Source organism: Macaca nemestrina, chromosome 20 (assembly GCF_043159975.1).
Source record: "Macaca nemestrina isolate mMacNem1 chromosome 20, mMacNem.hap1, whole genome shotgun sequence".
In the NCBI taxonomy this organism is placed as follows: Eukaryota; Metazoa; Chordata; class Mammalia; order Primates; family Cercopithecidae; genus Macaca; species Macaca nemestrina.
Window position 1 is genome coordinate 63,967,601 of NC_092144.1, and position 15,626 is coordinate 63,983,226.

The window sequence follows — 15,626 nt, forward strand, 5'->3', positions numbered from 1 at the left end:
TTACAGGCATGAGTCACCACACCTGGCAGAATGTTTGTTATTTAGAGCTGTAACGTGAAACTTGGGCCTTAAGTCTGGGGTTGGAGTGAACTGTGAGGCAGGTGTTGTCAGCAGGAACAAGATCACAGACAGCCTGGAACGACAGGCTGAGTTGTTTCTCCTGTGGACAATGTGGAACCAAGGAAGGGTTCTGAGCCTGGAGGGATAGAGTCTGCTTTGGGTTTCAGAAAGGGAGATGAAGACTTTGGAACAATGGTACAAACATGCAGAATAAGGCCTGAAGGCCGGGCACGGTAGCTCACGCCTGTAATCCCAGCACTTTGGGAGGCCGAGGTTGGTGGATCACAAAGTCAGGGGTTCAAAACCAGCCTGGCCAACATGGTGAAACCCCATCTCCACTAAAAATACAAAAATTAGCCGGGTGTGGTGGCACATGTCTGTAATCTCAGCTACTCAGGAGGCTGAGGCAGGAGAATCACTTGAACCCAAGAGGCAGAGGTTGCAGTGAGCTGAGATGGCACCATTACACCAACTCCAGACACAGAGAGACTCCATCTCAAAAAAAAAAAAAAAAAAAAAAGAGAGAATAAGGCCTGATCTGGGGCAAGGGACTTGGGGAAGCAAAAAGGGGGTTATATTTATGAGAAATTCAGGAAGTAAAACAGACACAATTTGATTGTCCTTCAGTGACCATCCGTGATGGATGAGAGAGAGAAAGAGGGAGAGAGAGAGAGGAAAAGAGGAATGAAGCTGATTCCCCTGCATTTGCGTTAGGCACTGCAGTGAGTGCGATTTCTGGGCTTCCTTCAATCTTCCTTTCCTATAAACCTGCTCATATTTCAAGACCAATCTCAGTGCGTTTTCACCATGTAATGCTTCATGATCACTTTCTTTTTTTTTTTTTTTTTTGTTTCTATTTTTTGAGGTGGAGTCTCGCTCTGTCACCCAGGCTGGAGTGCAGCAGCATAATCTCAGCTCACTGCAACCTCCACCTCCCAGCTTCAAGCAATTCTCCTGCCTCAGCCTCCCGAGTAGCTGGGATTACAGGAGCCCGCCACCACGCCTGGCTAATATTTGTATTTTTAGTAGAGACAGGGTTTCACCATGTTGGCCAGGCTGGTCTCAAGTGATCCACCCTCCTTGGCCTCCCAAAGTGCTGGGATTCCAGGCCTGAACCACCACATCTGGCCTATAATCACTCGCTTACTGCGTCTCAACATTGTGGAATACTAGAAGTTGAAAGTGTTATGGAAGTTCAGAGCAAGGAAAAGTTAATTCTTGGAAGGGATAGAGGAATGGTGGGATTTAGAGTGAATGAGCTTTTCTAGTCATTCTAGCTGCATGGCAAGTATATGCATTCATTCAAACAGTATTGACTAGTTGCTGGAGAATAATAAAGAACAAGGTGGACTCGTTTCTAGCATCATGGAGTTCCTAGCATCCAACTGGGGATGGAGGAGATGTCTAATAAAAAAGTAACAAATAGATAACATAATGTTAGATGGTGCTACATGCTACAAAAAAATAAATAAATAAAAATAAAAAATAAAAAAAAAAGCAGGTTAGGAGAAGGAGAGTGATGGGGAGGGGTTATTATATTATCCCACCCACCTGAATTTTTTTTTTTCTCTCTCTCTCTATCTTTCCCTCCTACCTCACCTTTTTTTTTTTTTTTTTTTTTTTGAGACAGAGTCTCACTCTGTCACCCAGGCTGGAGTGCAATGGCGCCATCTCTGCTCACTGCAACCTCTGCCTCCTGGGTTCAAGTGATTCTCCTGCCTCAACCTCCCAAGTACCTAGGACTACAGGCGGGCACCACCATGCCTGGCTAATTTTTTTTTTTTTTGAGACGGAGTCTCACTCTGTTGTCCAGGCTGGAGTGCAGTGGCTCAATCTCAACTCACTGCAACCTCCGCCTCCAAGGTGCACAAGATATTTCCTACCTCAGCCTCCCGAGTAGCTGGGATTACAGGTGCCCGCCACCACGCCCCACTAATTTTTTGTATTTTTAGTAGAGACGGGGTTTCATTGTGTTAGCCAGGATGGTCTCGAACTCCTGACCTCGTGATCTGCCTACCTAGGCCTCCCAAAGTGCTGGGATTACAGGCCTGAGCCACCACACCCGGCCAATTTTTGTATTTTTAGTAGAAATGGGGTTTCACCGTGTTGACCAGGCTGGTCTTGAACTCCTGACCTCAGGTGATCTTCCCTTCTCAGCCTCCCAAAGTGCTGGGATTACAGGTATGAGCCACTGTGCCTGGTACCACCTCACTTTTTAAACACACCACACACAGATTTTTTTGGCTTTAGCATTTGAAAGTAAATTGCAGACATGTTGATAGTTCATCTCTAAAATTAAGTGTTAGTATGCGTCCTTTAAGGATAAGGGTCGGGTGGTGTGGCCTCACTTTGGGAGGCCGAGCTGGGCAGATCCCTTGAGCTCAGGAGTTCAAAACCAGCCTGGGTGACGTGGCAAAATCCCGTCTCTCCAAAAAATACAAAAGTCAGCCGGGCATGGGGAATGCGCCTGCAGTCCCAGCTACTCGGGAGGGTGAGCTGGAAGGATGGCTTGAGCCCAGGAGGCAGAGGTTGCCATAAGCTGAGATCATGCCACTACACTCCAGCCTGGGCAACAGAGCCAGATCTTTTTTTTTTTTTTTTGAGACGGAGTCTCGCTCTGTCGCCCAGGCTGGAGTGCAGTGGCGCGATCTCGGCTCACTGCAAGCTCCGCCTCCCGGGTTCCCGCCATTCTCCTGCCTCAGCCTCCCGAGTAGCTGGGACTACAGGCGCCCACAACCGCGCCCGGATAATTTTTTGTATTTTTAGTAGAGACGGGGTTTCACCGTGGTCTCGATCTCCTGACCTTGTGATCCGCCCGCCTCGGCCTCCCAAAGTGCTGGGATTACAGGCGTGAGCCACCGCGCCCGGCGCCAGATCTTGTCTCTAAATAAATAGAAGAATAATGACATTCTTCAACGTAACTACAACAACATTATCAGACCTAGAAATTTTATAATTCCATAATATAATTTAATACATTTTTAAACTGTCTGGCTATTTCAAGAATGTCTTTTATAACTGTTTCCCCAGAACCAGGATTCAATCTAGGTCCATGCGTGACATTTAGTTAATAAGTCTCTTTTTTGGCTGGGTGCAGTGGCTCATGCCTATAATCCCAGCACCTTGGGAGGCCGAGCTGGGCGGATCATTTGAGGTCAGGTGTTTGAAACCAGTCTGACCAACGTGGTGAAACCCTATCTCTATTAAAATACAAAAAAGTTAGCTGGGCGTGGTGATGGGTGCCTGTAATCCCGGCTACTCAGGAAGCTGAGGCAGGAGAATGGCTTGAACTCGGGAGGCGGAGGTTGCAAGTGAGCTAAGATCGCGCCACTGCATCCAGCCTAAGTGACACAGTAAAACTCTGTCAAAAACAAAACAAAACAAAACAAAACCTAATTCCACTACTATTTGTTTTCACAACACTGACTTTTTTTTTTGAGACGGAGTCTCGCTCTGTCGCCCAGGCTGGAGCGCAGTGGCTCGACCTCGGCTCACTGCAAGCTCCGCCTCCCGGGTTCACGCCATTCTCCTGCCTCAGCCTCCTGAATAGCTGGGACTACAGGCGCCGGCCACTACGCCCGGCTAATTTTTTTTTTTTTTTTTTTTTTTTTTTGTATTTTTAGTAGAGACGGGGTTTCACCGTGTTAGCCAGGATGGTCTGGATCTCCTGACCTCCTGATCCGCCCGCCTGGGACTCCCGAAGTGCTGGGATTACAGGTGTAAGCCACCGCGCCCGGCCAACACTGACGTTGTAAATATTTCTCATTATTAAAATATAAAAAAAAGCCAAGCACAGTGGCTCGAGCCTGTAGTATTAGCTCCTCTGGAGGCTGAGGTGGAAGAATCACTTTGAACCCTGGAGATGGAGGCTACGCTGAGCTGTGATGGTGCCACTGCACTCCAGCCTGGGCGACAGAATAAGACCCTGTCTGAAAAAAATAAATAAATAAAAATTGAAATAAAATAGAGAAAGAATAGTATAATGAAATTCATGGATCCTGTACTCAGTTTCAACAATTACCAACATATGGCAAATCTGTTTTTAGTCATATTGCCATGTCCTCTTCTGCATTTCACTACATTATTTTAAAGCCAGTCTCAGACATCATTTTATTCACAGACATTTCAGTATATCTCTGAGTTATAAGTAGTCTTTTATTTACTATAACCACAATGCCATGATCAAGCCGAAGCAAATAAGAATATTCACTTCCTATTATATCTAGTTAATGCTCACTCTTCCCCACTGGCCTCATAAATGCCTTTTCATAGTTCATTTGTTGCAAATCAGATCCAAGTTCCACATATACATTGAGTTGATAGATCTCTGAAGCCTGTTTCAACCGAAAACGGTCCCTCTCCTATTTTTTTCTCGCCATTTATTTTTTTGAGAAATTTGGATTTTTGTTGTATGGAATTCCCACATTGCAGAGCTTTCCAATGGAATCCTCTGTTGTGGTTTAATATGTTCATCTCTTCCAGTGTTTTATTTCTTTTCTCTCTCTCTCTCTTTTTTTTTTTTTTTTTTTTTTTTTTGAGACAGAGTTCCGATCTTGTCGCCCAGGCTGAAATGCAACGGTGCAATCTCGGATCACTACAACCTCCGCCTCCCAGGTTAAAGCGATTCTCTGGCCTCAGCCTCCCAAGTAGCTGGGATTACAGGCACCTGCCATCACACCCGGCTAATTTTTGTACTTTTAGTAGGGACGGGGTTTCACCATGTTGGCCAGGCTGATCTCAAACTCCTGACCTCAGGTAATCCACCCACCTCAGCCTCCCAAAGTGCTGGGATTACAGGCGTGAGTCACTGAGCCCGGCCTTTTCTTTTTTTGAGACGGTCTCACTCTGTCGTCCAGGCTGGAGTGCAGCGGCGCAACCTTGGCTCACTGTAACCTCTACCTCCCAGGTTCAAGTGATTCTCCAGCCTCAGCCTCCTGAGTAGCTGTGATTACAGGTGCCCACCCCCACGCCTGGCTAATTTTTTTTTTTTTTTTGAGATGGACTGTCACTCTGTTGCCAGGCTGGAGTGCAGCGGTGAGGTCTCAGCTCACTGCAACCTCTGCCTCCCAGGTTCATGCAATTCTCCTGCCTTAGCCTCCCGAGTAGCTGGGACTATAGGTGCCCAGCACCACACCTAACTAATTTTTGTATTTTTAATAGAGAGGGGGGTTCATCATGTTTTGGACAGGCTGGTCTCAAACTCCTCAGGTGATCTGCCCGCCTCAGCCTCCCAAAGTGCTGAGATTACAGGTGTGAGCCAATGCACTGGCCTATTCCTGTATTTTCTTGTAAGCCAAGATCTAAAGGAAGCTTAGATGGATGCAGGTTTGATTTTTTTTTTTTTGGCAAGAACACTTTACAGATAGGTGGTGCTATTCACATCCTGTTGTGTCTATTACATCAGGAGACACGGAATGTCTGATTGTCTCTCTTTTTGAGATATTAGAGTTGATCGCTGGTTTGAGTGTCATTAGCTTGGTCCATGTCATCGTTTTTCTGAAGACTGAGGGACAGGGTATCCTGGTGAATGTCCTGCATCTTGGATTTATTGTTTAATTCATTTTTATTTTTATATTTATTTATTTATTTTTTATTATTAATTTTTTTTGAGACGGAGTCTTGCTCTGTCACCCAGGCTGGAGTGCAGTAGCCGGATCTCAGCTCACTGCAAGCTCCGCCTCCCCGGGTTCAAGCAATTCTTGTGCCTCAGCCTCCCGAGTAGCTGGGATTACAGGCCTGCACCACCATGCCCAGCTAATTTTGTATTTTTAGTAGAGGTGGGGTTTCTCCATGTTAGTCAGGCTGGTCTTAAAGTCCCGACCTCAGGTGATTCACCCGCCTCGGACTCCCAAAGTGCTGGGATGACAGTCGTCAGCCACTGCTCCCAGCCGCATCTTGAATTTATTTGGTTCTTCTTCGTAACATTTCATTTGTTCCTCTTTCCTTGTATTTTCTGTAACCTGGAAGTTCTGTATAGACTAGAGGCTCGATACCATTCACGTTAAACATCATGGGCAAGAAAAGCCAGAGGTGCCGCCATGTACTTTGTATCCCATTACTCCAGGGAGCAAATAATGTCAGGTTGTCCTACTATGAGTGGTACCAGCTCGAACCCTTGGTAAAGGTGGTGTCCATCAGAGCTCCCAGGGGAAAAGGTAGGTTTTTCTTTTTACAGTGAAAAAGCAAGGCCAGGCACAGTGGCTCACGCCTGCAATCCTAGCACTTTGGGATTCCGAGGCGAGAGGATTGCTTGAGCCTAAAAGAGTTTGAGACCAGGCTGGTCAACATATTGAGACCCTGTCTCTCCAAAAACAAAAAAAGCAAAACAAAACAAAAAAGTTAGCCAGGTGTGGTGGTGCATACCTGTTGTCCCAGCTACTCCAGAGGCTGAGGCAGGAGGATCGCTTGAGCCCAGGAGTTTGAGGCTGCAGTGAGCCATGATCATGCCATTGCACTCTAGCCTGGGCCATACAGCGAGACCCCATCTCAATAAATAAATAATGAAATGAAATACTAGTGTGCAGGTAATACTTTAGCACTTTGAAAAAAAAATCTCTGGTTTGGGATACTCATATTTTAAACTTTTTATTTTGGAAAAATTTTAACACTGCAGGATGCTTGCAAAAATAATACAATGAACTCTCATATCCTTCACCTAGCCCAGTTTTTCAACATTTTACCACGTGTGCCTTTCTGTCTGTCTCTCGCTCCATATATACATATGATCTATATACACATATGTATACACATGTTACATATACATATATACATATGTATACACATGTTATATATATACACACAAATATATACATATGTGTGCACAAAAAATATATATATACACACATTGATGCAACCACTTGAATATAAGTTGCAAACACTTCACTAGTTCAGCAAGTATTCCCTAAGAACAAGGGCATTCTCTTACCTAACCACAGTACAATAATCAAATTCAGGAAGTTTAAGGTCTATAAAATACTATAGCTAATACCTAGTCCTATATTTAAATTTCACCGATGCGAAATTTTTTTTTTTTTTTTTTTGAGACAGTCTTGCTTTGTCACCCAGGCTGGAGTGCAGTGGCTCAATCTTGGTTCACTGCAACCTCTGCCTTCTGCCTCAGCCTCCTGAATGGCTGGAACTACAGGCTCATGCCACCAAGCCTGGCTAATTTTTGTGTTTTTAGTAGAGACAGGGTTTCACCATGTGGGTCAGGCTGGTCTCAAACTCCTGAGCTCAAGCGATCCACTCACCTCGGCCTCCCAAAATGCTGGGATTATAGGCGTGAGCCACCACCCCCACCCTCCAATATTGTCTTTTTTTTTTTTTTGAATTGGAGTTTCACTCTTGTCATCCAGACTGGAGTGCAATGGCACAATCTTGGCTCACTGCAACCTCGGCACTTCCTGGGTTCAAGTGATTCTCCTGCTTCAGCCTCCCGAGTAGCCGGGATTACAGGCACCCACCACCACACCCAGCTAATTTTTTTGTATCTCTAGTAGAGACGGGATTTCACCATGTTGGTCAGGCTGGTCTCGAACTCCTGACCTCAGGTGATCCATCTGCCTTGGCCTCCCAAAGTGCTGGGATTACATGTGTGAGCCACCGCGCCTGGCCTTTTTGTTTTTTGTTTTATTTTGTTTTGTTTTTGAGACAGTCTTGCTCTGTCACCCAGGCTGGACTGCAGTGTGCAATCTTGACTCATTGCAACCTCCACCTCCTGGGTTCAAGCAATTCTCCTGCCTCAGTCTCTCAAGTAGCTGGGACTACAGGCATGCGCCATCACACCTGGCTAATTTTTGTACTTTTAGTAGAGACAGGGTTTCACCCTGTTGGCCAGGCTGATCTTGAACTCCTGACCTCGAGTGATCCACCCACCTTGGCCTCCCAAAGTGCTGGGATTATAGGCGTGAACCACCACGCCCGGCCCAATGCTATCTTTTTTACTGTCACTTTTTCCTGATTCAGGATCCGATCTAAGATCACTCTTTGCATTTCCCTATTGTGTCTCTTTAGTCTCCTTTCATTTTTTTTTTTTTTTTTTAGTACGTGGAGGATACCATGTGAACCTTTCATTTTTTATGGAGCTCTGCTGCCTTTTTTTTTTCTCTTTTTCAATCTTTCATGTTGACGTTTTTGAAGAGTGCAGCCAGTTGGGCTGTTGAGTGTCCCACTGTCCTCATGAGTGGATTCAGGTTACACATTCTCAGCAGGAACACGACACAAAGGAGGTAGTGGCTTGCTCAGCTCTCTTCTCCGGAGGCCCGTGGTGTCGGTCTGCCCTGTTGCTGGTGATGTTAACTTCGATCGCTTGGTTAAGGCGGCATCTGCCATGTGCTTTCAGCGTAAAGGAAGCTTTTTCTCTCTGTAATAATTAATAGATCTGTGGGGAGTTTCTGTCATCCAGCGATGGAGCATCCTCTTGTGACTCTTGCCTGAATCTGACATTACTACTAGGATTGCAGGATGGTGTTTTCTTCTAACTCTGTTATTCCACCTACATGGATAAATTGGTGTGCTACTGAAAAGAACTTTCTCTTTTTTCTTATTTTAAATATATCAGTGTGGACTCATGTATTTTATCTTATTTTGTTTGTAATTTAGTTGTTTTTTTTTTTTTTTTGGAGACAGTCTCACTCTGTCACCCAGGCTGGAGTGTGGTGGTGCGATCTCGGCTCACTGCAAGCTCCGCCTCCCGGGTTCAAGCAATTCTTGTGCCTCAGCCTCCCGAGTAGCTGGGATTACAGGCATCCACCACCACGCCTGGCTAATTTTTGTATTTTTAGTAGAGACCAGGTTTCACCATGTTGGCCAGGCTGGTCTCAAACTCCTGACCTGAAATGATCCGCCCACCTTGGCCTCCCAAAATGCTGAGATTATAGGCGTGAGCCACCGTGCCCGGCCTAACTTAGTTTTTTGAGACAGTCTCGCTCTGTCACCCAGGCTGGAGTGCAGTGGCGCAATCATAGCTCACTGCAGCGAACTCCTAGGCTGAAGGGATCCTCCTTCCTGAGCCTCCCAAGTAGCTAAGACAACAGGAACTAATTATTTATTTTTAGTAGAGATGGGGTCTCACTATGTTGTCCAGGCTAGTCTTGAGCTGCTGACCTCAAGTGATCTGCCCACCTCGGCCTCCCAAAGTACTGAGATTCCAGGTGTGAGCCACTGTGCCCAGCCTCCATTCTTTTTCTTTTCCTTTTCTTTTTCTTTTTTTTTTTTTTTTTTGAGACAGAGTCTTGCTCTCTCCCAGGCTGGAATGCAGTGGCGCAATCTCAGCTCACTGCAAGCTCCACTTCCCAGGTTCACGCCATTCTCCTGCCTCAGCTTCCCGAGTAGCTGGGACTACAGGCGCCCGCCACCTCGCCCGGCTAATTTTCCGTATTTTTAGAGAAAATTAGAGTAGAGACGGGGTTTCACCGTGTTATCCAGGACGATCTTGATCTCCCGACCTCGTGATCCGCCCGCCTCGGCCTCCCAAAGTGCTGGGATTACAGGCATGAGCCACCGCACCTGGCCTCCGTGTGTGATTTTGTTAGATGCTACTAAATCCCTTTTCACGTGGCGGCACCATTTGGCATTCCCACCAGCAATGCAGAAGAATGTCCATTCTCTCAGCCTCCCCAAAAAAGTGTACTGTGAAGCTTTTAAACTTCTGACTACCTGGTTGATGAGAAGTGGTAGCTCGTCATATTTTTCATCTGCATTTCTCAAATTTTGAGTGAGGGAAATATACTTTTTTCAACAAGGAGATCATAAAAGACCCCTCCCCTCCCTCCCTCCCTCCTTCCCTCCTTCCCTCCCTCCTTCCTTCCTTCCTTGACAGAGTTTTGCTCTTGTTGCCCAGGCTGGAGTACAGTGGCACGATCTTGACTCACTGCAACCTCTGCTTCCCAGGTTCAAGCAATCCTCCTGCCTCAGCCTCCCCAGTAGCTGGGATTACAGGTGTGTGCCATTGCACCCGGCTAATTTTTGTATTTTTGGTAGAGACGAGGTTTCACCATGGTGGCCAGGCTGGTCTCAAACCCCTGGCCTCAAGTGATCCTTTCGCCTGGGCCTCCCAAAATGCTGGGATTACAGGTGTAAGCCACTGCGTCTGGTCTATAGAAGGTCTTTCTAAAGAGGCAACAAGTGAAGAGAGATCTAAGTGACAGAGACAGACATGGGGAAATCTGTGGGAAGAGCATTTGGGGTAGAAGGAACAGCAAGACCAAAGGCCCTGAGGCAGAAGTGAGCTTGAGGAGTGCAAAGAAGAAAAAGAAAGTTAGGTGTTCTAGGCTGAGTGTGGTGGCTCATGTTTGTAATCCCAGCACTTTGGGAGGCCAAGGTGGAAGAACTGCTTGAGCCCAGGAGTTCGAGACCAGCCTGGGCAACATGGGGAGACCCTGTCTCTACAAAAAAATATAAAAGTTAGCCAGGTGTGGTGGTGCATGCCTGTTGTTCCAGCTACTCATGAGGCTGAGGTGTGAGGATCGCTTGAGCCAGGGAGGTGGAGGCTGCAGTGAGCTATGATCACACCAGTGCACTCCTGCCTGGACAACAGAGCAAGGCCCTGTCTCAAAAAGAAAAAAATAATAAAGTAAAGAAACTTTGGTGGTCTAAGAAGAAGAAACAAGGAGAAACTGATCAGAGATGGTGTGGGCCAATACCAGATTGTTTATGTACTGTAGTCTGAAAGGTCAGCGAAGTTTTCTGTAAAAAGCCAAATAATAAATATCTTCAGCTTTATTGGCCACCCAGTCTCTCTTGCAACTGCTCAGCCTTGTGAGATGTGAGGCCAGGCACAGTGGCTCACGCCTGTAATCCCAGCACTCTGGGAGATGAGGTAGGCAGATCACTTGAGATCAGGAGTTCAAGACCAGCCTGGGGAACATGGCAAAACCCTGTCTCTGCAAAAACTACAGAAAATTAGCCGGGCATGGTGGTGTGCACCTATGGTCCCAGCTACTAGGGAGGCTGAGGTGGGAGGATCACTTGAGCCTGGGAGGTGAAGGCTGCAGTGAGCCATGATTGCCCCAGTGCTCTCCAGCCTGGGCAACAAAGCAAGACCCTGTCTTCAAAACAAAACAAAACAAAAAAGGCTGGGCATGGTGGCTCACACCTGTAATCCCAGCACTTTGAGAGGCCAAGGTGGGCAGATCACTTGAGGTCAGGAGTTTGAGACCAGCCTAGTCAACATTGTGAAGCCCTGTCTCTACTAAAAATACAAAAATTAGCCAGGCATGTTGGCAGGTGTCTGTAATTCCAGCTACTCAGGAGACTGAGGCAGGAGCATCGCTTGAGTCCAGGAGGCAGAGGTTGCAGTGAGCCGAGATTACACCACTGCGCTCCAGCCTGGGTGACAAAGCAAGACTCCGTTTCAAACCCCCCCTTTCCTCCCCAAAAATTGAGATGTAATTCACATACTATAAATTTCATATAATTCAGTGATTTTTAGTACATTCACAAGGTTGTGCAACCATCTCCATGAGCTAATTTCACAACATTTTCATTATTCTCAAAAGAAACCTCACATACCTTAGCAGCCAGACACAATTTCCCCCTCCATCCTATTCCCTGGCAACCACTAATCTACTTTCCATCTCTGTGGATTTGCCTATTCTGGACATTGCATATAAATGGAATCACACAATATGTGATATTTTGCATCTGGCTTCTTTTACTTAGCTTGCTTTCTAGGTTCATCCCTATGGTAGCATGAATCAGTACATCGTTCCCTTTTTTGGCTGAATAGTATTCCTGTATATGGATATACCACATTTTGTTTATCCATTCATCAGCTGATGGGCATTTGGGCTGTTTCCGCTTTTTGGCTATTACGCATAACACTGTTACAAACATCCGTGTATGAGTTTTTGTATGAACATATGTTTCCACTTCTCCTGGGTACATACCTAGGAGTGGAATTGCTGGGTCATATGATAATTCTATCTTTAACTTTTTGAGGCACTGCCAAATGAAATTCATATACTTTTTATGTGCCACAAAATACCAGTCTTGTTTTGATTTTTAACATCATTTACTTATGTGAAAGCCATTCTTAGCTGGTGGGCCATACAAAATGAGGGGGTGAGCTGGGTTTTGTCCATGGACCATGGTTTGCCGACCGCTGGTGTAGACAATGGAAGGAATTTGGGCTTATTCTGTGTGTGCTGCACACAGAATGTTTATTTGTAGGATTCTAGGGGAAGAGGTTGATAGGGATTAGTTAGATACATTTAAGGCAGGGAACTTTGTAGCCTCCTTAAGCCACTCTTGGCATGGTTACTGTTTAGAGGAAATTTCATCTGGAGAAAATTATAATCGCCTCTTAGAAATTCTCAGATCGGACCTCTCCTCTGCACACTGTCCATATGCTGTATTTCCTCAATTGTAAATGGTGTTAAAAATGTACCTCCTTCAAAGAGGTGTTGTGAAGTTTGAATGAATTTATATATATTCAACACCGAGAACAGTGCCTGGCACAGACCAAGACCTATATAAGTCGTTGCTATTATTATTGCTATTGTTGCAATTATTATCCACACAGCCTCAGCTCAGGCCTCATCCTCTTCCCCCTGGAATATGTCTCCCTCCAGTCTGTTCCCAGCACCAACCAGCCCCCAAGCGTTCTTCTAACACTGGGATCTGGCCCTGTCCTTCCTCTGCTACAAACTTTGTGTAGCTCCCTAGTACCCTTGGTGTCAATGCCCAGCTCCTGGGCCGGGCATTCGAGGCTTACCATGGCTATACCTTCCCCTTTCTCTAACCTCATTTCTTGTGGCTACAGCTCATGTTACAGCTACATGGGTGGACCAGCTCTATCTTCCCTCCTTCTCAAACCTTTGCCCATGCTGTGCACTCTGCCAGTATGCCCTTATTCTTCCCTGGGCCTCATCCTTAAGACTTGAACAGGCCAGGCACGGTGGCTCACGCCTGTAATCTTAGCATTTGGGAGGCCGAGGGGGGCGGATCACCTGAGGTCAGGAGTTCGAGACCAGCCTGGCCAACATGGTGAAACCCCGTCTCTACTAAAAATACAAAAAAAAATTAGTCGGGCATGGTAGCGGGCACCTGTAATCCCAGTTACTTGGGAGGCTGAGGCAGGAGAATCACTTGAACCCGGGAGGTTGAAGGCTGCAGTGCGCCGAGATTGGGCCACTGCACTCCAGCCAGGGCCACAGAGTGAGACTCCGTTTCAAAAAAAAAAAGAAAAAAGAAAATAAGACTTGAACAAAGTAATCTTTCCTTCATTTCTCTTGCCCCTGCGCCAGGTGGGTTTGGCGCCCCTTCCAGAGTCCCACAGAGCTCCGTGCTACTTCCTTGTAGCACCTATCACCTTCTATGTGACTTGATCAGTGTGTTCCAATTTTCCTTCTCCAATTGCATTGTGAGCTCCTGGATGGCAGATTTAGGGGGGTAAAGGGGGAGGTGGTTGTTGATTCATCTCTGGGTTCCCTGCACCCAACCAAGGCCCAGCACACAAGGGGCTTCCGCGAAGTTAGTCCAGGACAGAATGGGGAGGAGGGGAAGACAGTGAGGTGGGGCTGGGACTGGGAAAAGGGGCCCACTTCTAATGGACGAGGGCACCCCCTCTACTCCCCTAGGCCTCTCCTTGGTGGTGGGCTTGGTTCTTTACATCTCCAGCATCAACGACGAGGTCATGAACAGGCCCAGCAGCTCTGAGCAGTATTTTCATTATCGCTACGGGTGGTCTTTTGCCTTCGCCGCTTCCTCCTTCCTACTCAAAGAGGTGATGTCCCTGGGACCTAGACTCTAGAGTTCTGAATGGACAGAGGTCTTGGGGGCCTGGTTCCTGAGTCCAGGAGGAAGGAGAGGCTGGAGATGCAGACTCTGGCGTCAGAGGGAGGTGGTAGCTGAGGGTCTAACCCCTGGGTCCTGGAGGAAGAGGGGTCTGAGAGCTCCAACTTTGGGGATCCTGGGGGAGGAGGGGTCTGGAGACTGGGACTCCTGGGTCTTGAGGGAGGGGCCAACCCGAGGGCTTGGGCTCCTGAGGTCCTGGGGAAAGAGAGGGTTGGAGTCCTGATCCTGGGTCCTGGGATAGGAAGGGGCTTGGGGTGGGGACTCTGAGTCCTGGAGCGAGAGGAGATGAGTCGGGGTCCGGGGATGCGCGGGGGGGCGCCCCTGGGACTCTGACCTTGCCTTGCTGCAGGGGGCCGGCGTGATGTCCGTGTACCTGTTCACCAAGCGCTACGCGGAGGAGGAGATGTACCGTCCACACCCGGCCTTCTACCGCCCGCGTCTCAGCGACTGTTCCGACTACTCGGGCCAGTTCCTGCAGCCCGAGGCGTGGCGCCGCGGTCGGAGCCCCTCCGACATCTCCAGCGACGTGTCCATCCAAATGACGCAGAACTACCCTCCCGCCATCAAGTACCCGGACCACCTGCACATCTCCACCTCGCCCTGCTGAGGCCCGCCCCTCGGAGCGCCCCATGCCTCCTCTTCCTCCTCGTCCTCGGGGGTCTCCCTGCAATGCAGCGCCCCCTTCGGTCCTCGGGACTCCTCGCTCCCACCCGGAGGAGGCTGCGCCAGCTTTAGGCCCCGCCCTCTCCCCATGGCTCCGCCCACACCCTCCCCTATTTCAATAGCCGCGCCCCCTTTTCCCGACCTCTCCTTTTCATTGGTCCCTCTCCCTCACAAATGACTCCGCCCCTTCGTTGCCCCGCCCCTTTCATCTGGCCCCACCTCTCCAAGAAAATTAGCTCCTCGCTCTTTCTCCACCAGCTGTGCGCTGGGAGCAGCCCGGGGGAGTGCAGGCGCCCAGCTGCCAGGAGCTCCCCAGCCTCCGACCTCACTGCAGGGGCTCTGAGCTGGAGAACAGGTTCGGGCGGCCGCTGGGAATGCCGACCATCCTCTTCTCCCTTCTGCCCTGGGCTTCCTTTTTCCCTGCCTAATCTCACCTCCTGACCTGCTGGGTCCTCCGGTGCAGTGGGAGGGCCGGCTGGCTCCACCCGCAGCCCCGGGGTGGCGTAGGGTTCCCTCCCCATCTCCCCGACTTCCCTGGAAGGTCCCATTCTTTCTCACCGGCTGGGCTCTTTTCTGCTTCCTGAAGGTTACCTGCCTTTTAGGGGGCTCTTGTCTAAAGGATCTTCTTGCTTTCTCAACTATTCTTGGTTTCTTTTTCGTCTTCCTCCTCCTTTAACTTTCTCTCCTTTCCTCCTTCCACCTGCTCGTCCCAAGCCGCTGGGTGCATCCCGCCCTAGGCGCACACCAGACGGCCAGAATGGGGACCCTAGGGTGGAGGGAATTCCCACACGCCATCTCCACACCTGTGCCCGCCTCTCCCCCCTCGAGGCCCCGTCGAGGGAGGGAGGGGCAGTAGCGGGGGTCGACACCCCCCCCAAAACGTCTAAGTCTTCCATTTTCTGGCTCTCCTCCTCATTGACGTCCCTCTTCCCCCCTCAGAACCCCAACTCTGGCCTCTTTCAAGGGCCCGTCCGCCCCGTTGGACAGATTTTGGGGGGAGAGGAGGTCACCAGGAACTCGCCCACCCCCCCTTATTAGGGAAAGAGGGGCGAGGTAGCACAGTGCTGTACACGGAACCGGAATGGCCCCCGGGGTGGGGGGAGGGG

At 48.5% G+C, this 15,626-nt stretch overlaps 1 protein-coding gene across 1 annotated transcript in view; it reads left to right on the plus strand.

Moving 5' to 3' along the window:
• LOC105497325 (calcium voltage-gated channel auxiliary subunit gamma 7) overlaps positions 1–15,626 on the plus strand; it is a 30,070-nt gene extending 14,444 nt beyond the window's left edge. The window contains exons 5-6 of the mRNA XM_071087768.1: positions 13,641–13,786; positions 14,207–15,626. Coding sequence (XP_070943869.1) covers positions 13,641–13,786; positions 14,207–14,464 — 404 coding nt within the window. The 3' untranslated portion in view covers positions 14,465–15,626. The remainder of the gene's footprint in view (positions 1–13,640; positions 13,787–14,206) is intronic.